This window comes from Cebidichthys violaceus, unplaced genomic scaffold (genome assembly GCF_023349555.1).
Source record: "Cebidichthys violaceus isolate CVI_PGR_0920_01 unplaced genomic scaffold, fCebVio1.0.p SCAF_7, whole genome shotgun sequence".
NCBI classification, from domain to species: domain Eukaryota; kingdom Metazoa; phylum Chordata; class Actinopteri; order Perciformes; family Stichaeidae; genus Cebidichthys; species Cebidichthys violaceus.
This window is the reverse complement of record NW_027176927.1, coordinates 17072471-17100306: the sequence shown is the minus strand read 5'-3', so window position 1 is coordinate 17100306 and position 27836 is coordinate 17072471. Positions and strand designations below refer to the sequence as shown.

Below are 27836 nucleotides of genomic sequence, written 5' to 3'. Positions count from 1 at the left end.
TATAAAAAGAGACACTTAACCCAACGTTTCCAATGATATCTTACTAGCTTGTCATATGGAACCTCTGGAAATATGGAAAGATAGATTGATGGATAAACTGCCATTTCCCGGTGACAAATGAATGAATAGTTATAAATGTTCATTTAAATTGTTTGCGAATCTGGAAAACTGCGACATTAAATTAAATCTTTTGATAATCCTACTGTAGTTCAGCACAGGCTTCCCACCGATGGCTTCATCACTGCTTACACAACTGAGTCAGTGCCTAAAATCAGCATATTTTTCATTCATCAAACCACGCTTGGAATATGAACCCTTGTGTTCTTTAACGCCAGAGGAACCAACAACTCTGTCTGAATGACCTTGCTAAAGTGTCAATGCAATAGTGCATTGTTCTTCATAGTCTTAACTGTGTCTTGTTATGAAGCAGCCTTTGCTATTGTCTGAAATGTGACACTTTTACGATGCTTTGTGCATCATGTAATCTATTTTTCCCACTTTTGGGTAAGTATGAGCGAGCTTTCATTCTAAAGTTTAAAAGTCAAAGTAAATCGCTTACTTTGGAAAACTTGCTTTCTCTATTATGTATGCAAGCCGAGACCTATCATTGTTGTGATGATTGTAATAACATCAAAGGTTCTGTCTGCACTTTTTTTTGGGATGAATGTGACCTAGAAAGTTTACTGATTGCAAAAATAGAATTTCCATCACATTTTCCATGAATGCTGTATGACTTCAATACACCTCTGTAGCTCCACAGGCCTCTTTATTTGCATATGCGAGAGCAAACCTCCTCCTCTGCCGTGTGACTAGTTGAAGAGAAAATGACATCGTGTCACAAGAACATACAGTCAGTTGCACAAAACGTGGTACATAGTTGTGTCACCGCACAATGCGTTTCTTGGTAATTGTCGTCATCAGTCACACAAACTGGACGACGCCTGAAGGTCGTGAACAAAGAGGACAGCAGGTTGAATTGAATTGCCAAGTTGAGGACGTACAACTGTCTTTGAATCCTATTCGAGAACCCGTTTGGTTTTAATCCCTCTAGTGGTCACATTGGACACGTACTCCTGCATGGATCCTGGGATTCCCGTGAACGGCTTACGGTTAAGCCACGACCTGTCCATCGGCTCCACGGTGTCCTTCCAGTGCGACCCAGGATACAGGCTGAGCCACGACGAGCCGCTGGTTTGTGAGAAGAACCACTTCTGGAGCCACCCGCTGCCCACTTGTGACGGTACGCATACGAAACGTTAACGCAATTTGCAATTTGCATTCCAGCTCGGGCTGCAGTCTCATCCGTGACGGCACAATTTCCTTTTGAGTGAATGTTAATTATATTTGTAAGAGCTATATTTTTGTTGTACTATTTTGGTTTGTATGGTCTTAAATTCACACTGGATGACACTATGACACATACGGCCATTTGAACACCTTACAGCTGAATCACCATGAAATACGAGTACCACCGTCCAGAATCACTGAGGGGACGTTCTAGTTTGACCTGGTTATGACTTAAAGCGTCACATCGGCTCATTAGGACGTCAGCATTACACAAAGAATGAACTTGAACTCACAGAATGAGCTCTAGAGTCTGGAGTCTTTTAGCCGCCGCTAGTAACAGGCAAGAGGTTTCTAAATGAGGTTTTCAGAAGGTAACTGGGTTCCTACAGCAGCTGCTACCATAGCTATATTTTATCCTCAAACCAACAATAAAAAAAAAAACATGGCCTCGTTGGCAGCGACACCAGCATAAGTGACTACGGGTAGCCTACAGCAGGTCTGACTAACCAAACATAAGCTCGTCAAAGTGCTTTTTACTCAGCAAATAGACCCGGCCCTTGTGTGAACGACTTACTCGGGCTGTGATGAATCACGTATTACTGAAGACAGATTATCCTCAACTTCAAAGCGTGGAGTTCAGCATGTCCCTGCTAGTTGCGGTATCTCACGTAATCTCCCTCTCCCGGCTGTGTTTGTACAGGTCTGCTCATTGTGCTGTTTAGAAGCGCACTGAAGGACAATTGTGACCAATTATTGTCGCAGCGCAAAAAGCCCTAAATGATGTCTCGAAGTCACGGATCACTCAGCTGAAGGAATATAATGAATTCAAAAAGAGAGTTGGCGGCGGGCACGATGCCGTGCTTATGACAGAGTGCTGAGTTCTGCAGCTTCAGCCCAACAGTTGCCCTGACGATGTACTTCATGGCGTGGAGAGTTTTCTCGCCTCGGTGTGGGCCAGACTGGTGCCAAATGCCTTGGCTCTTTGCCTATAGAGCCTCTAAAGTAGATCGTTTTTCCGAGCGCGCTCATTCACTTTTAATGACTTTATGTAATTTTGGCTCATTAATAAAATATCTGATATAATTTTGTTGGTGGGTAAGGATTGGGGCCTTGATGTGGTGTGCTTGGTGGAGGGCCCAGGGGTGGAAGGAGAGAGGATGAGAGGGGGGGTGGGGGTGTGCAGCTGTGGAGCCTCAGGCTTCTCTGTGATCCTCCATAAACATCATCTGACATTCATTACTTTGAAAATATGTACATGCACTAGAGTTCTACTTCTAATATTTGTCAACAGTTGCTGTTTTGAAGAAGGCATCCGGATGTTTGGTTGTAACACCGCCACTCTTAAGGCGTTCAAGTAGAGAACACACAAACGCACACGTGTGCTTAAAGACAGAAGAAAACAAAGCTTGTACATTTCCATCTATGCTACTTTAAAAAAAACAGTGTTCTTTATGTGATATGACCTTTTTAGTTTGGACACAATGACGGCGTCAGAAACGGTTGCCGGTTGGTACAATATCCAATTTGACCGTTTAACCTTGGAACGGATCCAGCGTTAACCCGCCGGTCCTCTGCAGCCGGTGAGGGTGGAGATTTATCTCATTAACTTCCTGTGATGAGATAAGGAGCTCTCTGGCAGCAAAATCAATAGTCAACATGCATGAGAGTCATAATACTGCGGCGGCGACGATGTTGCCGCTTTTAGACGGCACTCCCCATCGCCGCAACTGTTTGCTACTCTGCAGGGTTGCACGCAACTGGATTATCCCACCGACCCGAAAAAGTAGTTGGGATGCCGCTGTGGCCCAGTGGTAGAGCGGGCTCGTCCTTCAGTCCGCTAGTCCATGCCGATGTGTCCTCGGGCGAGACGGTTAACCCCGAATTGCTCCCGCGGGCTGTGACTGCGGCGTATCAATGGGTGTGAATGGTTAGTTAGAGTCCTGATGGGCAGGTGCACGGTAGCCCTGCCATCAGTGTGTGTTTTTTTATATGTGTGTGTGTGTGTGTGTGTGTGTGTGTGTGAATGATGACGCGTAGTGTTAAAGCTGTGAGTGGTCTGAAGACTAGGAAAGCGCTCTACAGGTCCGTTTACCATCGCTTCTATTCAGAAGAAATTCAAAATCACTGTCAAAATGAAGCCCGGCGCTCTGATCCGCTGAATGTGCTCGTGTCGGTTCCCGTGAATTGTAAGTAAATTTACAGGATTAACATGTTTTCTGACAATGCCTTTCAGCTATAGATACCATAGGAGTGTGAAGTATGGATGGATAGCTGCATTAATGAATCATTTATGTCCTGGCAGTGGGGCGGGTTTGGAGAGCAAAAAAAAAAAAAACCCATTGTGTTGGCAGAATTACAGGTAGTCGTAAAAATAGCAGGACAGGATGTGATATGACTCAAATGCATTATTCATTTAAATTGCTCCTCTGTCTTCAGGTGAAGGATTTATTGGTTCATTTAAAACTCCCCCCCCCCCCAGCAACCGTTATCGTTCATTATCTTCCCTTTCTGCTCAGCATCATGCGGCGGGGACATCGGGGGACCTGGAGGGATCATCTTATCACCGGGCTTCCCGGAGCTCTATCCCAACTCTCTGAACTGTACGTGGACTGTAGAGGTCAGCCACGGAAAAGGTAGGAACGCTTTATTTAAAAAAACAACAACATATAAACATGAATAGTTTAGGAACTATGTATTGATTTAAGACATATTTTTATTCTGCTCTTGCGTAAATAATCCCCACAGTGCAGTTCGGTTGCAGCAGGTTTATTTGTGTCGTCCTCACCGCGCTGACATTCAACAGTCCTCATAATGACCAAATTATAAAGCTATAAATTAAAGCGACACCCCCCCCCCCCCCCCAACAGATTCCAAGAACATTACAAGGATTTATTATTAAGTGAGAAGTGATTCAAGCAAATATCATTTCAATGTGATGGCTTTTTTTTTTTTTTCCTCCTTTGGCGAGTATCCAGAATATGTGTAGGATAATATTTCACTCATTGAAGACTGAACTCTTTTTTAAAAGTGTGTTCCAGTATCTGAGAATTGAGTTGAATGTATTCTTCTTTATCAGCAGCTCTTCAGTCGTGTTATTATGCATATTTCAGCCGGCGTTGTACAGTGCGCTGCTTTCTACATTCCACAGTTGGATAGCGTTTAACGCTTCTTTTCATCATCTTTTCCACCGAGCTGATTTAATGAACTGCTTTGACATGTCGGCGGTTCACCTGGTGAGACAAATCTGGTACCTCCGTTTTATTCTCTATTTAATTAGCTTAATTCCATCAGCACAGCTCTCACTGTCAGTTATGTGATCAGTAACCAGTTCTGCAAGACCTTCTTATTCATTATCATTTGAAAAGTGCACTGAGCTTATCTCGGCTCCCGAGCACGTAGCGGCATTATCCCGTATTTCACCGTCTTGTTATCTTCTTTCAGAAGGCCCATTGAAATGACATTTTTTACTATTTGCACATTATCCCAAACTAGCGCCTCTATTTCCTCGCTGTAACTTTAAATCCAGAAGAAGACCGATCAGCAGTCCTTCCACTCAGAGTTGTTTGACATGACAAAAGCAAATTCAAGCAGTTTTGAAGTTCAGTCACTAAGGTGTTCAATTTGTGTTTGACAAGCATTTGTTTTTCTTGCCATGTAAGAACCGTTCAGTATAATTACTGTCATATATTATTTAGTGACTATAACAAGAACCTCACCCATGTTCTCCTGTCAGCAGCATTATCCTTCTTAATGTCTTACATAGATCCTTCAACATTCAACAATAACAGGAGCCATGAAACTCAATTGCACCCACAACTAAAAACCAAATACAGCAACTCAAAATGATAGAAATTGCCTAATTGCCCAATTCTAATCAAATTCGACACAGGGCCAAATACGGTGTAAATTATTCAAAATGCCAAATTAATTTAGTGTGGGGCAATTAGCAATCAAACCTCATATACACACATAAAAAAACCTGCAAAATTGGGAAGCTAAGGACTTGTACGTAGACCTCACCCAGAACCCTGAAGCATGAGAAACAAATTTGATTAATTATAGATAGTAAGTGATGGAAATAAGCTACTGCACATCACATTTGTAATTCAGCTGACTAAATAAAATGTAGAGAGGCGGGGCCGAAGCCATGAAGTCCAAGCATCTGATTTGAGGTTGAAGTTCCCAGAGACGCACTTATATATTAATATATATATTTACACATGTGTGTGTGTGTGTGTGTGTGTGTGTGTGTGTGTGTGTGTGTATATATATATATATATATATTAATATATTAATATATATATATTAATATATATATATATTAATATATTAATATATATATATATTAATATATATATTAATATATTAATATATATATATATTAATATACTAATATATATATATATATATATTAATATATTAATATATATATATATATATTAATATATATATTAATATATTAATATATATATTAATATACTAATATATATATATATATTAATATATATATATATTAATATATATATTAATATATATATATTAATATATTTTAATATATCAATATATTAATATATTTGAATATATCAATATATATATTTTATTAATATATATATATATATATTAATATATATATTAATTTATATATATTAATATATATTAATATATAAGTGTTATTTACACACACACTTGTTTCCATCACTTTAACATGGAAAAGGTTTAAAAACGTACCGTTGCAATCAGGTTTGGGTGTTAATCAAAACTACACATTAGACATTGTACTACAGTCTACCACACACACACACACACACACACACACACACACACACACACACACACACACACACACACACACACACACACACAGGGATGCTCTTATCATGGCGCTGGTCTTCCTTGAGTGTTGTTGATCCTGTGGCTACTGACTGGAGACGCATTTATCTTTGCTGTGTCACTATTCCACTCAGTGATTACCAGCACCAGCTATATTCAAATATTGGGATGCCCCCTCACAGGGATGGCTCTTGATAAATTGATCGTTTGGCTCGCCTCTCTGTAATATAATTGCCGTTTTACACAGTGCAATCAATCATTTCATTTTATTTATTTATTTTATGGCCGTTTGGGACTTTCTTTTTTCAAGTGAGCCAAACATGGTGGAGGACATTATGGAGTCATATTCCAACAGATTCAACAGATGGCATTAAAATGGCAGCGTGCGTATTGTTCTGAAAAGCAGCCAACTGGCCGTCACGGGTGGAATGGAGACGCGTTTGGGTCTGAGTTACAGTGTGAAAATAGAAGCAGGGTGTTCACACCTCGATTTTTGTTTTCCAACCTAAAAGTTAAATAATAGTGTGTCGGTGTAACATTTGGAATCATTTTGAACAACCTTCACACAGTTTCTAATAGCAGAGTTTCTGTCTTTGATTATGTTTTTCTCTTCTCTGTAATTGGCCGGTAGAGATGTGCTGTCGTCGGGTTTTAAAGATGGTTAGACCAAAGTGTGGGAAAGTGAAACTGACTAATGCTCTTGGACTGGAGGAAAGAACATGCTTTTTCAATTACATATAGTTTTTATCTGTGAAAATCATTTCCCCCCCTTTTCACTTTTTTGCCATTAACTTTGCATTTTGAAATTGCCTTTAATCTTTTTTTGTGTCCCTTATTATGTGTCAGATTTTCCTTTTTTTCCTCCCTTTTCATTTTAGTATGATAATTTTAGTATTACTATGCTCATAGTGCTGCTGTACGGATTAAAGCATTTATTATTTAATGAATGAAAAATGTGTACTGCAGATGGATGTTTCAGCAAACTAAACCCAAATTAATAACTGATTTTTAATCACGATAATGACATTTGAAATTACAGCTTACGTTTAAATTGAATAGTAGTCACATTCAGTTCGAGGTTGTTGCATTACATTTCATTTTGTGCCCTACAATGTAAACAGAAAAATCCATTTCTTAACCTGATGGGTCAGTATGGACATGAAAGCATCAAATGTATGCTTTACATATTCTATTCAAAGCCTTTTCTAACGCTGGGCTGTCTTATTTTCGCCTCCAAGGTGTCCAATTCACATTTTACTCCTTCCACCTGGAGGACCACCATGACTACCTTCTGATAACGGAGAACGGCAGCTTCGCCCAGCCACTCGCTCGCCTCACCGGCTCAGAGAGGCCCTCACCAGTTAACGCCGGCCTATATGGAAACTTCAAGGCCCAGCTACGCTTCATTTCTGACTTCTCCATATCGCTGCAGGGATTCAACATCTCCTTCTCGGGTATGACGGCGTATATGGGTTCCGTCTGTAGGAGGCGGGGGGGGGGGGGGGGGGGGGGGGGGGGGGGGGCGCGTTGGTATGTGTGCAGACAGGATGGGTGAGTGAAGCTTTAAAAGAGGAAGGAAGATGAATTGGGCGGAGTGAGGATGCTGAAAATATGGTGGGTGGAGTTGTGAGGTAGAAGTGAAACGCGGCGTGACGAAGAGACGGAAAGAGAGAGAGACGGTTCCAGCGATGAGATCAAAAGCGCTCTCTAAAGCGTGCACGAAGTAACGCGTGAGGAGCGATCTGTTGGTCCGAATGGGAACGGGCTTAAGGTGGACCAAGCCTCAGGCTGCGCCCATCAGAGGAGGATAATTAAGAGACAACGAGGTCACGCAGGTAGAGGCCGTCTGACCGTGATGGGAATGATCATCAAAGCACGCCATGTGGGTCAGTGTCCTCAGGACGGAGGAGACGGAGGGGAATGTGGTGGTGGGGGTGTAAGGGAAATAATGGGCCCCCCCATGCAGAGACTGAGGAATGGAGAGAGAGGTGGAGATGGGAGGCGCAGGGAGGGGTATATGAGAGAGAAAAGAGATGAGACAGATGGTGATGCTGAGTGAGCAGGGTTGATGAGAGGGCGGAGGGAGAGTGAGGGAGAGAAGAAGATGGTGTGAGAGAGAGAGATAGTATAGTAGAAAAAGAGAGGGGGGGGGGGTCTGCTTCATGAGCATGCTGGCTAAATGTTTGCCTGCTGTTCGCTGAAGTGAAGCATAACTTATGCAGCCATGAATATTCATGAAATTTAGTTTAGCGAGTGTGTGTGCTTATGTCCTTGCATGCTCTGTAATTAGCATCTATAGATTTCTTGATTAGAATTCATTTTTTAACCTTTCGTGACCTTTTGATGAAAAAAAAAAAGAATGTGCCAATGCTGTCAGGCCACATCCTAAGGTGTGCTGCTGCTGCTGCTGCTTTGCCGTGTTGAAATCAATAGTTGTACTGAGTTCTGCATGCTACAAAGTACAGCCCGTGAGAGGAACGCTACCGGGAGTAAGACCTCTGTCTTCTCATACGGCCATCTACATTTCAAATGATACGGCCGCCAACAGCCCGTGAATAATAATAATAATAATAATAATAATAATAATCCACGCAGGGTGGCCTAGTTTGTGGAGGGAGCCCATCCTTCATCCAGGCATCCGGGGTTCAAGCTTTTGGCATGAATCCCAACCTGAGGAAGCGTCCTTGAGCAAGGCCGTTAATCCCCATGAGCTACGGCGCTGCTCGCTTCGGATGAACATGCACTCGGTTTCATTGACTTGAGCAACAGGACGGACTATTTTTTTCCCCCCTTTGGGGATTGCTATCAATGACAAGTATAAGCAATGAATCATTCTAATGGAGTATTAATGATGTATTGATCTTTTATTCTCCAGAGTACGATCTGGAACCCTGTCAGGACCCCGGGACGCCCCTGTTTGGGTGGCACACGGGCTCCAGGTTTGGCATTGGGGACTCGCTGGCGTTCTACTGCAACACAGGATACCGTCTGCAGGGGGCGAGGCAGATAGGGTGCTTGGGAGGTGGCCGTCGCATGTGGAGTGCCCCTCTGCCAAGGTGTGTGGGTACGTGGTCAGCTGCTTTTATTCCGCTTCCTTTCCTGTGTGTGTGTGTGTGTGTGTGTGTGTGTGTGTGTGTGTGTGTGTGTATTGCAGAATTGTTCACTGCTAGCACAATGTCATGTTTTAAAGTTGGTTTGCACAGATATGAACTTTCAAGAACTTAGTGGAATTGGATTTAGTTAAGTAGACCACAATTAAATGCTCAGACCTGTGCTTAATCCCTCGGTTAAGAAGGTTCTTTGAACAACATTCAGAGCATTAATATAGATGCACTCAACTATCTGCAATGTAAAGATATCGGGGAGTAATGTCCACTTGAGCAGAGAATGAAGTAGTTCTCCTGACATTCAGGATGGCCGGCGGCGGCGTCGTTTGCACTGCTAGCACCTTTAGCTGCGAGCCGTCGAGAGGCGACGGATACCACATGCTCTCAATTTCAAGTTGAGCCCCTTTAAAACTCTGCTCTGTTCCACTGAAGGCTGCTCCAAGCTCAGGTTGAGGCGAAGAGGAGGTTAAGAGGAGTTCAGTGACGACACCACTGTACTGAATTTATTTCAGTTTTTCGTCTCAGAGAAACTCAATTAAATTATTTGCACATTTTAAGAGCCGACTCCAGAGATCTCGTCGTTTCATAGAGAGGCTTTGTATAATTTAAACTAGTTCCATCGAGGCATGGGACAATATGAATTATGATTATCCTAGCCAAGATGATTTTGATTCACAATATTATCTCGATAATCATCAAAACAGTTCTTAAACCTCTTAAAATGGCACAAAGAATCTCTTTACCTTACCTATATTTAGAGAAAAGACACAAATAAGGTAATCGCAAGTCATCAGGTTTTCTAAAATGTATTCATCCTTTATTTATGTTACATAAGTAATGAGGATAAATACATTGTAGAAAATAGCAACATTGTGCGAGTCATTTCTCTCTCACGTGATAATTCCTGTTTCTTTGTACAGCAGGCTCCATTTGTCACCTCCCTACAATGATCGTGAGCCAGACAGCTTCTTCATGTTCCTGAGGAGACAGCAGTTGGCCTTGCGTCTGAATTTATCGTATATATGAAAAATAAAGATATCAGAAACACCGATCGTGTCATTAAATTCCAAAAAGAAAGTTGTTGTGTAGTCTTACTTGGTTTGCAGAGGAGACTTGCTTTTCATAGACTCACTCAGATGAAATGTTAATGGGGAACAAACGCAAGTATTTTTGCCCAAAAAAAGTTCTGTCAGGCCCGAGCGCACCTTTTATTTCTAGCGCCGTCTGCTGTGACATCACAGCTCCAGCTCCACTGCGCATGTGTAGCGCCCCATGGTCCTCACGGGGTCCCAGACCTGGTCTCAGCCTTCATTTAATAGCCTTGTGTGGAGCGCCTGACGTGATTTTACACAACCCTGAAAGGACAGCTCTGATGCCGTCCATTTTACACAACAACAGTAGCGAAACTATTCATGAAGGCCAGGTGGTGATTCTGTTCATTGGCAGTGAGTTTTAAAGTAGGCATGCTCCTGTGTTTTTTGAAGTAAAACAAACTCATTAATTCTTGTTGTCTGCGTGTTTGTTTCCTCACAGCGGAGTGTGGATCGACGGTCTCCAACAACGAGGGAGTCATTTTGTCACCAAACTATCCGATGAACTACGACAACAGCCACGAGTGTGTGTACAGCATTCACGTCCAAACGGGCAAAGGCATCAACATCAGTGCCAGCAGCTTTCACCTTGCACAGAGTGACATCCTTAAGGTAAGGACGCGCTGCAGCCGCTCTTCTTTGACAGGAAATAGAAAACCAACACATTAACACAGGGCTTTGAGTAATAACTAAAAGTCAAATCAATGTGTGTCACTGTTTAATTCATGTTTAAGTACGAGAGGCAGGTCCTGGTGCTCATTTTTCTTTTACATACAACACCAGGAGAACCATAAAAGCGCTCCAGGCAGAATAGTTTTGCCTAGGAAGTCAAAGCATGGGTCAAACAGTAGCAGCAGCAGCTTTCCTTTGGGAAGGAAGGGATTCTTTTCTCTGCTCAAGGGCATTTTAACAGGTTTTGTAAGCACCAAAAATGCGATGCAAATGACTAGTCTCCACTTCACAGCTGGAACGCACTCTTTTTTGGGATGCAGATGTCTCGTCTAATGCTCCAATTAACAGATCATTGTAGCCGACGATCAGTGTGTCTAGTGTTGGCATTGTGTATCTCTTGTGCGTAGTCGTTTTGTGAGCGTCTGAAATGCGAGAAGACTTGCTTGGAGAGCTGCATCGACTTGAAGAAATGGAAAAACAAAATGAGACAGAGAGGACCCCAGCACTATTTCAAAGGAAGAGTCATGAGTTTCATTTTTTTGTTGTTTCACAGATCTCAATCAGAAAAGAGATAATAGGTATACTGCTGCAGTTTAAAAGGATGCTTCTTCAACAAATATGTTCCATTTGGCATGCGGATCAAAACAGATCTGTGATAAAAATGCAATTATATTAAGAAAAATAAAACACCCAGAAAAAAAAGTAAGAGTAAGTACCTCACTCTCTGCTTGAGGAGTGCACTGCTTCTAAACTCTCATTGGATTTTTAGCTCTAATATAATACTTAATTCATAATTATGGTCACTCCAATAAAAATGTTACATCTCATTTGGGACATTGATTTCCAATAGATGTGCCATATATTACAGAGAATATGCACTGAACGCTTCTTCATAATCGTGGCCATTTCTCCAGACATTAATATTTAATTCTTCTTATATTATTATTTGACTTTACTGTGGGTATTTTAACCCTCTCCATCACGCTCCTCTTCTCCGCCTCTGATCAGGTGTACGACGGTAAAGACGGCGCGGCGCCGCTCCTCGGCACATACACCGGCACGTCGATGCAGGGCCTGTCGCTCACCACCACCTCAAACTATCTGTGGCTGGAGTTTTACTCCGACCAGGAGGCGACGGCAGCGGGGTTCCGGCTCGTATACCACAGTGAGTCCCGTTTCATTTCCCTGGGGGAGAAGGGCCCTACAGCTTTTCCAAATGAGTGGATTTAGCCTCCCGTCAGGAGCCAGGCATTTCAAGTAGCAGGAATTTTAAAGAAAATTTTAATTGACCCTCACCCAGCTCCACTGTGTCTTCCACTGTCAGCGTATCCATTAAACACAGCATGGTGTTTCTGTGCCATTCCTGCAGGGAAATTAGCTTTTTCTCTCTCCAGCCTCTCTGCCTTCCTCTGCTTCTCTTTATGTGAAGCCCTTGTCCTGCTTCTTTCATTGCCTTCCACCCCTGCAATTAGTGCCCACGGCTGCTTAACTGTACCTTGTTAAAACAGGTGAATTATTGTCGGGATCGTTGCGCATTAGCAGCGTGCATGTGCATCTACTGTACATCGTGTCTGCCTCTACATACAGTCTGCGTGAGTGTGTGTTGAAAGTTTGGATCATTGCGGTAATAGATGGCTTTTATTCCTCCCCCTAATTGGCGTGCTGACTGTGTATTGTTGCTAACCGTTTCTAATTTATTACTGTGACGAGAGAATGTTTTGGTGACACTGCGTTTTGCGGTCCAATTTAAAGTGTTTTTGTGTTTCACCTGCAATTGAGCTCTCTGGATTCTTTTCGTCTACCGGTGGGTTTTTTAAGGTAGAATTCAACATAGTTAGTGAAAATGGCAGCGGGCCAAGCGCTGTTTTGACTTGAATAGTATGAAAGCAAAAAGTTTTTAGCTATCTTGCAGTTACTTTATCCACACTGGCAATGTTCTGTCTGTGATAATTGCAGCACATGTGCCAGGTTCAACCAGGTATGCTGTAGCTCACATGAAATCACCGCTTCACTGCAGAGCACTCCAGCATTACTCACGGGTTCGGTTTTGCGACCTGACAGGCCTGCAGAAACAATAACAAAATGTACATTAATCAGTTGCGTCTAGTCGTTCACAACGGCTAAATAACTGCCATCAGCATATAAATGTTACTACAATTAGTTCAGAAGGAATGTTGGTTTAATTGCCTTTCGAGTTGCAAAATTAGCTGTAATTGAGTATCGCATAATTAGACGTCATTTCATATTTTTCCACGGATGTGCACAAGGTGAAATGGCTCGGGGTGTAAACCGGCCCTCTTTATCCGTCTCAAAGTGCAATCTTCACTCGGTCCTGGACCTGAATGAAGAGCTCTCTTCAACCGGGAGAGGCTTTGACTGATGGAGGAACGGTGCGAGGGCAAGGAGAGGGTGCGATATGGGCAGCTTAAATCTCCTCTGAACATGGAATCGAATCATGTTTTCATGACTCTGCTACCAAAAGTGCAGAGGTAATTTTCTAAATGTGAGCAGTAACTGCTGGAGATTTATACCGGGCATGACACTTGTAATACTACCATAACATCTGGCATGGGCATGGACCTCGCTGTGAGAAGAGACCATAAATCAGCGCTGCTGGCTTTATGTGCGGCCACTGTTGCTGCATAGAAGAACACTTACATTTAGTGCCTAGAAGAGAAGAATACATATACCGGCCACGGTCAAGTTCAAACATGGTGAGCTAAAGAGTTACTGCAACAATTCCTTGTTTTGTGGCGTGTTTATTTTATTCCCTGTGTATCACGCCCTCAGTCTTACCGGTGGACGGGCTGTTTCTCAGTCGTGGTAAATGCCCACACTCAATTGAACGTTTAATTGTGAACATCTAATTGTGCTCTCTGTCCGAAAGGAATCTTTTACTGCCAAGTGATATAATGGGACTGTTAGTCCAGCCCCCAACTGGAATTTAATTCTCAAAGCTTAATCAGTAACTCTTTTACAAAACAGATAAATGGGATTGGCGCTGGTTTACGTAACGGTTGCTCTCCGGTGGACTTAGTTTAATAACGGTGACAAAGCGTTCTGTGTTCATGTGTTCGCGGTCTTCACATTACACCCTTTTCTCCTCCTCCCGTGCCTCTCCATGGTACTGCAGGCTTTGAGCTGTCCCACTGCGATGATCCAGGTGTGCCGCAGTTCGGCTTCAAAGTCAGCGACCAGGGTCACTTTGCCGGAAGTGCCATCACCTTCGGCTGCGACCAAGGTTACACCCTGCACGGCAGGGGCATCCTCAAGTGCATGACTGGGGACAGAAGGGCGTGGGACAACAACCTGCCGTCCTGTATAGGTAATCCTCTCTCTCTCTACATCTGTACGCTGTCTTCATCTCAATTCGCGGTCCCTGTCTCGCGGTCTTTGTCCGTCTCGCTTTTCGCTCCCCCTCCGTTGTAGCTCGTATTATTATTCAGTCCAGGCGCAGTGTCAACATTGCTCAGCTAGGTGTTAATCCTAAGGATTTATCCCAACATGATATCTACTTAATTGAACCGTGTTGAAAGAAACTACGCTGCTTGTCATTTTGTTAGAGAATGCAAAGCGCTCTGATGTTGTGTTTTAAATCGTTGATCTGTGTGTGTGTGTGTGTGTGCTCTAGATGCAGATGCATTCATTAAGAACACTAACGTGAAGCAGTCTGATCTGCGGTTTGCTGTGATGCTTCATAGGCTATGTCATTTAGATATTTGATAATTATGCCTTTTTACTCCTGGAAATAAGTGCTGCTCCGTGACTTGTGGATTCAGAGTATTTCTATCGGATTGAGTCATGGACATGATGTACAGTCTTGGCTGTCCTTTCATATTCAAAATGTGCTGAGACGGGGATGAAGCTATTACCTGCACCCTGTTAGAGTCTGGAAGGTGTTGTGACTGTCTTGATGTCTAGCAGTGATGGATTAAGGTAAAAAAAATGATTTATAATTCCTGATGTGTGCAAAATTGCTCTTTAAATGCCACCGTGTCCAACTGCCTTTTTCAATGATACATGTATTTGTTCCTTTTTTCCCTGAAAAGACTTCAGTCTGGCATTGTGGCATGTTCAATACCATCACAAAATAACAGCCTATTGATTAACTGTTTAGCAGCGCTGGATCACTGGATGGTCAATATTAATAGTGAGCCATGTATCTGTGCGCTGAATGTGAAATGGGATTTCCAGCCATTCCTCCAGGGCCACATCCGGGCCCCTGTCAAGGACTTCTACATCTGCCTGTGTTATGATACTGATTATAGCCTACCACTGTGGCAGTCTAATGCAATTTTCCTATTAATTAAGTGCCGTTTGTTCTGTAATATAGATAGCAAGATGATAGCCGGGGGAGAGACAACATAGATTGGATGACAAGATATTCCTTCAATCATTAACATTTGTAGCCGAGTCCTCCCTGCAGGTTAAAGCCCAGCCAGTACATGGTCTGAACACAGACTTCTCAAAAGTTAATTAACGGCATCATTAGAAGGTATACTTGGAGGCCAAATCTGTGACTATGTCTGCCCAGGCGGGAAGGCCTTGTTGCAGTCCCATCACCTGTTGTTCATCTTCAGCAGAACTCAAACCGTTGCTCATTAGTCCTCATTGTGGACGCTGAGCTTCAGCGATCTTGGACCCGTCTTTGGTTTCAACATGCTCGTGTGGACGTGTCTCTTATTTCCTCTCGTGTGAGTTTGCATTTCTGCAGGGTTTAATGTGTTTTTGTGTTTTCATTCACGTGTGCGTTTGCATGCAGCGGAGTGCGGTGGGAGTTTCAAGGGTGAGTCCACGGGACGCATCCTCTCTCCGGGGTATCCCTTCCCCTACGACAACAACCTGAGGTGCACCTGGACAATCGAGGTCAACTCTGGCAACATCGTCAGGTAACTCAAGCTGCTGTTAACGTGGACTCATAATGCATGCAAATGTATTCATATACTGTATATCAAGTAGAAATGAAAAATGGTTTGCTATTGTCTTTTTCAAACTAAGTCATTTATAACTTTTAGAAAATCATCCTATAGAATATTTTATTAAGATGTGCAATAATTCATCAACATATGCTGATGTATTTAACGCTATTACTCATGGAACATGGTGGTGAGGAAAATAAATAAATGAGTGGGCCTTAAAGATTAGTCTTTTAAAGAAACCGTTTAAATCGCCACAGACACAATAAGACACTCGGTGATGAAACTAAAGGGAATTTGATTTGAGACTGAGACAATTTCCTTGTGTAGAAACTGCAAAGTGAAATAATTTGAATTCCTTTAAATGCGCCTTAAATTGACTGAGGTCATCATAGCTTGACCTGACCGTGAGAGACGAGTTCAGTTCAGATTTGAAACATGAACATTTCTCGTCAGAAGCCAGACGTCATCACGGGAATCAGCCTGCAGCCGCTCCATTAACAACGGTTGGCAGAGGGACTTTGTAGACGCTGTGACAGCACCCAGGGGAGGTTTCCCGGGACGAGGAAGCATTTTTATTTTTGGTTGAGAGCTCCTAGTATTACTGTGAAATAAAACCCATTTGGGCTTAGAGGTCGAAGTAAACATGGTATGATTTCATAAAGTCAGCCACACATTCTTTGTCAGAAGAACCGCTTCAGGCCATCTTTTGATGGGATTGCAGATACATCTGTGCTCTTGTATTTCTTACTTTGGCAGAAATTGATTGATGATACCAAATCTCAGCTGAAACACCCAAAAGCACGGGAACACGGTTCCTGGATGGAGCGCTCCTTTCAACTCAATTTAAACTTGTTTGCTTGCCTTCTTGACAACATTTGTTTTCGCTGTATATGAAATGCATCAGCTGTGAACACGATCGTCATTAATTCAGCTACGTGTGAATGAACACGGCCGACTTCTTTTCAGTGTGATCGTATGTTAAATGTAAAGACTTGACTTTCAGCGCCCTGTGTTCACCTCTCCCAGTCTCCAGTTCCTTGCGTTTGACACCGAGGCGTCCCACGACATCCTGAAGGTGTGGGACGGGCCTCCTGAGAACGAGATGTCTCTGCAGGAGGTCAGCGGCTCGCTGCTGCCCGAGGGGATCCACTCCACCCTCAACATCGTCACCATCCAGTTTGAGACTGACTTTTATATCACCAAGTCTGGCTTTGCCATCGACTTCTCCAGTGAGTAGTTCCTTTCCGACTACTTGACGTGCTCCATGTTTACTGTAGTGTCTTTGCTCTTGGTGAGAGTCTCCCTGAGGAGATGAAAATCCCTTATCTAGGTAAATGTACGAGTACATGAAGGTCGTATATCGCCTAACGTCACCGTTGTGTCATGCTTTTTATGACATTTTAACGTCGTGTGATTCAGAGTATGTCAGTGCAGATATATTAAGCGTTGTCACCACATAGCATGCTAAGCATGAACGTAGAATATCAAAGGTTCCTCGTTATGGACCGCTCAGCATTTGATGTTCCAGCTTTCTCACAGTTCACTGCTGGCCGTCTACTGATGCAGTCCACGTGTTCTGCTGATGAATAGTACGGCGGCTCCATAACGCCTCTTGCATGCTATGTGTGATGGGTTGGTATTTTTTTTTTTCATTTTCTTTAGTACACAAGCATAATGTAAAAATCAATTACATGGGATTCACTTTATGCTTTGAAAGCTGGAATCGATTCTGGAGACGTATACTGCACTTAAATACCCAGTTTGCCTCAGGCTAGCAGTTCTCAGAACCAGAAGCCGCGTTGCGTTAAGTGAGCTTCTTCAGACCTTCTTCAGTGAGTGACAGTGTCTCGTGGATGGTACCCAGGACACTTTTGAGGATATCAGTGTATTTTCAGGTTTTAGGCTGTTTGTAGCAGTTTAAATTCATCCTTTAAACCATAATTCTGAAGATAAAGTTACACTTTCTTCTATCGTCTATGTAGAAGTGAGGTGAAGTGTCTCTCTATTACAGTATGAACTATGATGATCACCTCTTTGTACAGATGTTCAGCTGATTTCTTACAGATAATTACATGTATTAATCATCATTAATCATGTCGTCTATTAATCACAGTATGATTACCTTTTAAATTCATATCAGGACACGTTTTCTTTGTGTACTTGTTACTTTTGTTTCTCGATGCATTTGTGTTTTTGAAAAACCAAAAACTGCAATATACGTAACTGTATTAAGTCTCTGAATGAAGTCTGTCAAAGCAGGAATATTTGAAGGACCCATCAGATTTGACCAGATTGTTCTCGTGACTCTGGGCTCTGCAGCTGTGGATCAGAAAGCAGATTAGGAACACACAGCAGGATTGTGACTGATATCAGTCGGTAATCTGTTCTGTGGACTTACTCTGTTTGAGCAACAGCGTCAGCTTGACAGCTGTTTACCGTACGATATGAAACTCCTTGTGTGCGTGTGTGTGTTCTCTCGTGCACTCATTGACGTGCACGTTTGTGCTCACGTACGTGTGTGTGTGTGTGTGTGTGTGTGTGTGTGTGTGTGTGTGTGTGTGTGTGTGTGTGTGTGTGTGTGTGTGTGTGTTTGTCCTTCAGGTTCGCTTGCGACAGCTTGCAGAGATCCAGGCATTCCCATGAATGGTAGTCGCAACGGGGAAGGGCGGGAGCCCGGTGACTTGGTGACCTTCTCTTGTGATCCGGGATATGAATTGCAGGGAGAGAGCAGAATCACCTGCATCCAAGTGGAAAATAGATACTACTGGCAACCCAGCCCTCCAAGCTGCATCGGTGAGAACGAGGGAGATAGTGTGAGCTAGAGAGGGAGAATGGGGGAGATGGAGAGAGGTCTGTGGATTGGAGGAGAGAGGGAGAGAAGGAGAGAAGGAGGGAGGTGTAGGGGATCAGAGAGATGGAGAGGGAGCGAGGGAGTTTTTCTATTAACTGGCTGTAGCAGAGAATATAATTCTCTCTCACTGATGTCTTAAGAATATGTGCAGGATAAACAAGAGCCTTCAGATATGTTTGAGTCGCTGCCAACTCTTATGTGGACAAATCCACTTCTGTAGCCAGCCAACGACTGAGTGCTCTACGGTCTCCCAACATGTTGTCTTATAAGAGCTTAACAGCTAATTACTTAACAATGCAATTAGAAATAATTACACTAAGTAGGTCCAAAGAAACCTAGATGTCTCTGCCAAAAGGTCTGACGGAGTTTTGTTTTCCAGGCCAGGGTGGAGCGAGGCTTTTGTGAGTCTCGCTATGCAATCACAACATCACACGACTCAGAATAATGTAATAACGTCAGATTACTGTACCAGTGGAAACTTGATGTAGATGTCAGCTTTCCTTTTATACCGTTCTATAAGTGGTGCCATGCCACATGAGAGCAACGCACCCATCAGCGTGTTACCAACACTTCTTCAAAGTGAAACATGACAACTGGCAGTTTATTCATCAAACTCAGTGAATGACAAGTAAAGCCTTTTTGTGAGGCTTTACGATTCAGGCACAGCGAGTCTCCTCTACAACATGTCCTTAAAAATCATTTCAACATAATCCATCCAGCTAAATCCTAGAGCAGACATGTCCGTGTGCCTTGCTTGATTAATTTGTCTTAATAATACCTTAATAGTGAGTTACATATCTGCCTCGTGTCTTAATGAGATCCAAGAGTCACATATCAATAAACCGTAGACAACGTGATCAAGATCACATGACGATGAACAGTTAGTCGGAGTAGACACTTAGGTTATTGAAAGAGTTGCAGAAGTCTAAATTAAAAAAAACAGGACTGAGATTGAATTTCCCGCTTGAATCCTGTGCAGTAGAAAGGTTTATTCCCAATATCTATCATAGTTTATGCTCCCCTGACATATACAGCTCCACAGGGAGACATTTGTGTGCAGTGTTGACCTGTTGAACACCTAATAGGCTACATCAGAAATGAACTGCAGAATGTGCCATTAAAGGTCCAACGGTAAGTCAGAACAGTACCTCTTGTAATCATAATGTATGTAATGAAGACACAGTCCTTCTAATGCCGTGACTTGTGGCCTGATGTGTCACTGCAGCACCTGACTGTTGTTTCTGATAAAGGTCTACAAAGGTCATGGATTTTGAGTCCATTATATTTAATGACCTGCTGGGATTCTTACCTGTTCCTGACTGAATTCAGCTCAGACGTGTGCAGCCGGTCCGGCACCGCTAAAGGCTTTCTTTGAGACCACCGTGGGCACTTCTTCATCCATCTCTTTTTCCTCTCTTTTTCAAGCTCCTTGTGGTGGAAATGTGACCGGGTCTTCAGGATTCATCCTCTCTCCCAACTACCCTCACCCCTACCCGCACAGCAAAGACTGCGACTGGCTCATCGCCGTCCACTCGGACTATGTCATTTCCTTGGCTTTCATCAGGTGACTCAAGCTGCTGCAATGTCAAGTTCACTTTTTTTTGTTTTTTTGTTGCTTTTAGTCAAGACATAAAACAAAACGGCACGAAATGGAATTGTGGTGACACTGGAAGTCTAAATGGCCAGATGAAAAAAAACAGGAACATATAGTCACATCATTTGATTTAATTTGAAACAACCTTTTAAAAAGAAGTATGTTTCTACGGGACATGAACAGTAGCTCCAGTGAAAATAACAGTGGGATCAAAAAAGTAAACCAGTTGTACCACTTTGAGTACATGGTCCAGTAGCTTACAAGATGAAGCTTTCCTCAAACCCGCGGTATGTTTGTAACTTACCTGAAACAGAAAGGAGTCAGTTCTTAGTGGCTGCACAGCGACTCAGATTGTGCCTTTGGAATTGCCTGTTTTCTGCAGTGGAACCAGCTATAACTTCATAGTATTGAGCAAAGTTGGCCATGTGTGTTAAGCAGAGGACCTGAGTTTAAGTCCAGGTGTGTTGGGAGATTAGGGGGAAAGCAGAAGCACCTCTACTAACACATGGGAGGCAGGTATTCCTGCTGAAATGTGGTGAAATACGATTTCTGGATGAGCACTGCGGGATGAGTGCCACTCGTTTCCTAGGCTGAATGATACTCACACCATAAACTTTACATTATTAATTGCAATCTAAATATGTAGCAGGAACCTGGCAGAGCAAAGCCACAGATGGGCCTGAGGGCACCTTTCTTGACGGAGTCTCATTTTGATGGTGGTTTCACGACGGGCTGGAGAAGGAGCGTGTGTGCGTTGGCTCTGCTGCACTGCCACCCACTCTCCCTCTTCTCGAGGTGAAGGAGGGAGAGTCGCCACGATTCTTCTTCAACCGTGTCCTTCAAAACAAACATCTAATAGAGTTTGCACAATGCTGCGTTTCCCTCTGGGAATGCCAAATGAAAGGATGAAGTTATGATTTTAAATTGCAGTTGCCTTGATCCAACTCAAAATGCAATTATCTCCAAGCTATTTACATTTTCGTCATAAACCGTGCTCATTATTTTGAAAACAAACGCTCGTCTCTCTCTCTCTCACTGCGGCATGTGATTTGATATACAGCGCTACAATATGAAACGATCTTTTCACACTGCATTGCCGTTGCCGTCTGGGAAGATTTTGTGCCAGTGCAGTGTCACAACAATTTAATCTCTTCTCACCTCTTGGGGGAGATATCTTTTTTTATCTCTTTGTCTGGAGATGCAAAACAAATCGCTTGGCATGACTCACTTCTAGCGCTGCGGTGCACGCTTACATTTGGAAATCCTAATGCATTCTAATTCTCGCACACAATCTGTACAATCTGGTGGTTAAGACTCGGCAAAAATGATAACTGCTTTATCTAATTTCTGTGTTTCTTCCACTTGTCACAGCTTTAGCATCGAGCCCAACTATGATTTCTTGTATATCTACGATGGGTCAGACAGCAGCGCTCATCTGATCGGCAGTTTCCAAGACAGTAAACTTCCCGAGAAGATCGAGAGCACTTCCAACTTCATGTACTTGGCGTTTCGCAGCGACGGCTCTGTGAGCTACACTGGCTTTCATTTGGAATACAAAGGTATTCTAAATGTCTGTGCATGTGGGATGTATGTGCATTTTCACAGGATGTTAGAGCGGGGGATTTAGTTGGATGCATAAATGAATGAATCGGCGAATAAAGTCTTTGAAGTTTGCTACGATACACGACTACGTTTTCTGTGAGAATAGCCTTTACTCTACCTGTATCCCTTTCCTCCATGTTTACCATGTTCGTTTTGTTAAGTATGAAGTGTTAAGTCACACACGCACCCTTGCGGCTTGTATAACTAGTATTATTAGAAACGCGCGTCGCTGTTCTAAAAGCTTTGTTCTTTTGATTGGCAGCAAAACTGCGGGAGGCGTGTTTTGATCCGGGGAATGTGATGAATGGCTCCAGAATGGGTACTGACTACAAGCTGGGCTCTATGGTGACATTTCATTGCGAGGCTGGTTACCTGCTGCAGGGCTACTCCACTCTGACATGTGTCATGGGCAACAGCAAGAGACCAGAGTGGGACAGAGCCAAGCCGAGCTGTCAAGGTGAGAGGCGACGCTTCTACGTTATCAGAGAGCCTGAGCAGCAGAGAGCTGCACGCCAGCTGTTTGCTCAATACTTGATATAATGTGACCAGGACTGGGCTGTGTACAGATGAGTGGATGTGTGCTGCACACGTCCCTCCCAGAATACATGTCCTGAATTTTCATATGAGTAAATACAAACATTAACCGGAAGGAGTCCAAATTCATACGATGTAGATTAAACTACATCAGAAGAACCTCAGTGTCTCAAACTGTGTAGAAACACAGGTTATATGTGTGTGTATTTAGTTTCTTTATGAAACCGCCAAAAGGTCATTTACATATTAAGTTTTCTAATACTATAACTTAACTTACTATAACAATAGACAATGTAGTTTTACAAAGGCTCGATTCAATTTAATTTCACACCCAGCTTCCAACAGCTGAACCCTATCAGACCATTTTATATATATATATATACGCACGCACGCACGCACGCACGCACACACACACACACACACACACACACACACACACACGTATATTATCCAGGGTAATCCCATTGAGATTCAACATGTATTTTACGATGGGGTCCTGGTCAGGATGGCTGCTTAATAGCTTCACCACACATAAAAACACAGATAATGGACCTAAAAAAACAAAACAGCAAAAAAATTAAAAACAACTTTAAACATAAAAAAGATGTCATTAAAGATGCAACAGACTCTTAACAAAGCAGGAGATTGCATCAAATGAAAGAATTTTCATTTTGTGTTGGGGCAACAACACTCAGTGCTCAAATGATGCTTCATCCTGTTTTTAGAATCGTGGATGTGATTACCTCGTGTGAAATGTAGAGAGTCCAGAAACCTTAATAGTGCTTTTACCAAAACGTAATGTACTGTGGCCTTGTACAGGAAAGTGTACTTGTACTGTGTTCTGTTGTGCAGACCAGCTTTCACACACAAACTGCAGTGATGTGCGCGGAAACCTGAAATCGCAGCGCAGCGTGATGTTCTGCATCTTTCATTTTCAAAGAAGATGAAATATCAGCGTAAACAATTGCTGATGGAAGCGTCTTTTGAATTGATCTGTTTTTCTCTTGCATTTGTGTCTCGAGTAGAAACTTAATTTCACCCTGAATTTGGTGAGACACTCTTTATGATGGTTAAAATACAAAAAAAACAAACAATTATTTATAAGTTGACTCGTTCAGTCACCTTATTATTCATCAACAGGTTTTAAGCATTTCATTTAAGTGTGATATATCAGCTTGAAGGAAGTGGTTGGTGAACTAAAGCAGTGTCAATACATCCATGATGTGCACAGACATCAGAAGTAGTACATCATCTTTAGTTCTGTCGTAAAATGAAAGACGTCGGTGTTTTATTAGAGATATATCTGCTACCTGTTCTGCTGAATTAGTTCATGTTTAAACTAGCAGTAGTTGCAGGAAGCTCGTAAAGTGTCGATGAACAGAACATTTTTACAGTTGTAATGATCCACAGTGTCACTTCCTAGAAGGCAGAAGGAGATGTGAGGAGTTTGAAGAAGACTCTGCGCTCCTCCCTCCAGTAGTTTGATGCTCCTCAACGTATCTGATCTGCCAAGTCTGAATTAGAATGCAGCTCTCACTTCCAGCAGTGGGGAACAGGGGCGCTGTCTCCCACCGGGGAGCTATTCATTACTTTTACAGTTGGCACCTATGTCACCTCACTGAACAGCCCCGCGGTTATGTGCTTTACTGAAGGGACCGGCGGCATCTCTCCTTTTAGGATTTTCACATTGAGACTAAATTTGAACTGATGACTTAACGGTCTGCAGGCTAAATGTAATGGCTTCAGGCTGCCCCGACATATGGTCAGCTCCTGTCCCTTCACATCGACTGAAGTTGATGGTATTTCCCAAAGTAGCAAAACATGCAGTTTACTTTTAAAAAGTTGGCCATTGCCAACGGGACTGATTCCTGTTGTATTGTGGCCAGCAATCACATGCTAATATGATATTCGTTTAACAACTGTGTACTTAAATCTAGTGTAAATGTACAACGGTGTGCATCTCAGCCTGTGGATTACATGCATAACTAGAGCCAGACGCTACCTTTGGGGTCAGACATTATTGGTTGATATCAGCTCATCACAGACGGATATACCAAAAAATATCAATAGATATCTTGGTCACAGTTCTTTTTAATATCAAAATTCAAAGGGATCAGCAGTGGCTCGGCTCTAATCGTGAACTTGATCAGTTATAATTTGCCATGTTTTACATTTCCATCGAGTCCGTCTACATCTCACCCAACGCATTCAGCAGATTAGATTAGGTTCCATTAGCTCCCATGTCTGTCTAAACGCAGTAGATTGCAGGGCAGGGTCAATATCCTTCAAATGGAAGCAGTTAAAAAATGTGAGAACTCTGGAACCAGCTGCCTTTCTGTTTGTAGTGATGTGTTTTAAAAGGCTGCTTATATACATGTATGAATATTAGATTTTGAAGGTAATCTGACCTCTCTTAAAATTAAACCTTATGCATGACAATGTTAAATAGGCAGCCTGGTTCTCATCGTCATGTGTACAGATTTAAGTGATGGATGCAGGTTGTTCCTACCCATCAGTCTTTCACAGAACACTGGATGATTCTGCAGCTTTCACAGTGTGCCCTCTCCTGCTTAGCGCTACGCTCACCTGTCAGAACGGGAACATTAAAGCCCATCTTGAGAATCCTTCCTGTCGGGCTGCTGTTTGATTGACAGTACAGCGTGCCCTCCTTCCCACCAGTAGCATTCTCAAACCCCTCGCCCACCACGGCGCCACGGCTCCCATTCTGTCTGACTAATCGCTTTCGCTCGGAGTCCCACTTGCCATAATCACGTACTGTATTTTTGATCACTCGGCTCGCGCTCCTCCCAAGAACTAAATGCGGATAAATTGCTGATCCATCTTTCTACGTTAAGCGCCTCTGTTTGCTTTTGTTCATCGTCTCCTGTGCTGCGTGACGAAACTGCAGTGGCATGTGAATTGTGTGGCCCACAGGGGGGTTCAGAGCAGCTGGTGGCAGCCCCCCACCCCCCACCCCCCACCCCCGACAAATGCGCGACCGTTTGTTTACAATGGAGGCTCCCCCACCTGATGGCTCAGTCCGCGAGGTCCGAGGCAAACTACGTTAGAGGGCCTCTCGGCACATTAGGTGCATCATTAACGGCCTGAGATGGGACTCTGAGATGCGACGCAGGTGCAAGAGCGACCTCAGCTTAAATTGATGAACCTAGTCGCCAGTTAAATATTTGCCTGCGCTGTGATGATGGTGCGAGTAAAAGCATGCGAGCGTGTGGTTTTTGTTTGGAGCTTTAGTAGCATAGCTGCATACTAACATCAAAGGATAGTCGTTTCTAAAGTTCAAGTCGATTAGGGTTGTAAATACTTATCCAGCTACTTCAAAAACAAAGAGCAGCTGGACTTTTTTTTTTTTTGGTGTAGTTTCAGCTGAAGAGTTGAATCAAAATGTGTGGAAACATGCTGCTGGGCGATATTGGCTGATTAAAGTCAAGGCGTGTGGAACTTTGGTGATTGTGTGTTTTGTTGATTGATGGTGTTTTTAGGTATTTTGAAGGCAAGAAGTACATTTCCTCGCCGGTTGTTTCCCTTATAGGTTTTAACACTGTAAATACAACTCTGGCTTCCTCTTCTGTCCCCAAAGTGCCTCTCAAGTGTCAAAATGTTTTGGTATGCCGGCCGAAATTATACTTGTCAGCAGCTGAAAGTTTGAAAGGTGACTTTTCATTTCAATTTGTGATATGAACTGCTTACCTGTGCACTTGTGCCAGTTAAAATGGATCTGCTGATCGTGTTTTATTGCCTCATTTCCCCAGGTGTTGTAAGCTGGTTGTTTCACATTTGTTAACTGTGTTTCTGTGCTGCTTCCCTTCCTGTCCCCACAGCTCCCTGCGGAGGTCACTTCACAGGTTCAGAGGGAACTGTGCTCTCCCCAAACTACCCACATAATTACACCAGAGGCCAGAGCTGTGTCTACGACGTCTTCGTCCCGGGGGACTTTGGTAAGCGTCGCCAACGTCGTTTCCACAGAGTCGCAGAAAAATTATTTCACATAATATGTGCAACTGCTGCTTACAGCCATATGTAGCGTCTCCAGGAATATATTCACTTCAAATATGAAGTGAGAAGAGGAGGCACACAGAGATGATTATCTGTGTTTTCTGTTAATGATGAGGAGAGGGGATAGTGTCTGAAGAAATGGAGGCTGACTCTCAAAGCTGGTCATGGCCGATAGAGTACAACCAAACTACAAAATGTTCAGGCTTGTATAATTCATTTCCCTGCAGCGCTTCATCTGTCTTTTCATGCCTCTCAGTGTGTTGTGAGTTCGGATCGGTACGTTTGATGGCTGCAGCCATTGACACGCAGGATAAATGCCTGTTTGCTGCTTGATTATCATTCAGTCTTTGTATGCTTGCTTCATATCTGTCAACTAAATTGACTGAGCATCAAGCCAATGGTTACACTATGAATAGATAAAGGTCAGTGTAGGCCACTGCTATTCTTCACAGAGGTGCGTGTCTAATGAAATCACGTTTAATCAATACGTACATGTTAGAATCCCATCCCGACGTCCTGCTGCCAGCTGTTTCCCCCTCCTCCGTATGACATGCCGCCGCCTGAAGAGTAGAAGTGTTTGGGCTTTAGCGAGATGCGGTAAAGCAGAATAGCATCAGAGCGAGCAAAACACGCATTGTGTCGACATGAAAAACGCCCCGCGCCATAGGTAACGGAGAGGAAGGTCGAGCAGCAGAGGGAAGCAGACGGAGGAAGCGCGTTCACAGGTTTATCCAAGTGTTTCTGTGTATACATAATTCAGCGAAGATCTCCAGAAGACCTTGATGCGCTTCTGCTCAATATTCCGCGTTGGTCACGAAGAGCTGCAGAAAGCGTCGGCAGAGGTTTTTATTCAGTAAATCCTCGCGCTTACGGAACAGATTAATCCCCCGTGTGGTGATCCAGTCCGACAGTTTACATCTTCTGGTGCTGTCTCCCACCGCTCATAGAGTCCAGGAACCCACAGGTCTTTAGTGGTTTTATTTCATTATTTTTTTTCTTTTTCTTTTTATAGATATTGCATATGAATGCCGCATTTGCCTAAACTACTTGCAAAAGCTTAATGGAGTGTGTGAGCAATATTCCCACCGAATTTATTCCAGGGAGTGTGAGCTCAGAGGCTATCGAAGAGTCCCAGTGATTATGAACACGACTGACGCGGCGTGCTAGCAGTCTAGCGACAGCAACAGGTGTTCACAGCTTGGGCAGAGCAAAGTGAAAATGTTGGGACAGCAACTCCAGCTATGACGTAACAAGACATCCTAAATCATGTAACGCGTGCACCCCTCATTTCACTAGTGATACAGGAGTCTTTGATAGAGAAGCTTAATCCAGGAT

General features: G+C 43.1%; 1 protein-coding gene across 5 annotated transcripts in view; it reads left to right on the top strand.

Moving 5' to 3' along the window:
- LOC137891710 (CUB and sushi domain-containing protein 3-like) overlaps positions 1–27836 on the top strand; it is a 197386-nt gene that overhangs the window by 69843 nt on the left and 99707 nt on the right. For all 5 annotated transcript variants that reach the window (XM_068736465.1, XM_068736464.1, XM_068736461.1 and 2 more), the window contains 14 exons: positions 1052–1240; positions 3804–3920; positions 7356–7571; positions 8993–9181; positions 10758–10927; positions 11996–12152; positions 14121–14312; positions 15750–15876; positions 16933–17135; positions 18508–18699; positions 20183–20321; positions 21723–21910; positions 22216–22410; positions 26327–26443. In XM_068736465.1, the coding sequence (XP_068592566.1) occupies positions 1052–1240; positions 3804–3920; positions 7356–7571; positions 8993–9181; positions 10758–10927; positions 11996–12152; positions 14121–14312; positions 15750–15876; positions 16933–17135; positions 18508–18699; positions 20183–20321; positions 21723–21910; positions 22216–22410; positions 26327–26443 (2391 nt within the window). The remainder of the gene's footprint in view (positions 1–1051; positions 1241–3803; positions 3921–7355; positions 7572–8992; positions 9182–10757; positions 10928–11995; positions 12153–14120; positions 14313–15749; positions 15877–16932; positions 17136–18507; positions 18700–20182; positions 20322–21722; positions 21911–22215; positions 22411–26326; positions 26444–27836) is intronic.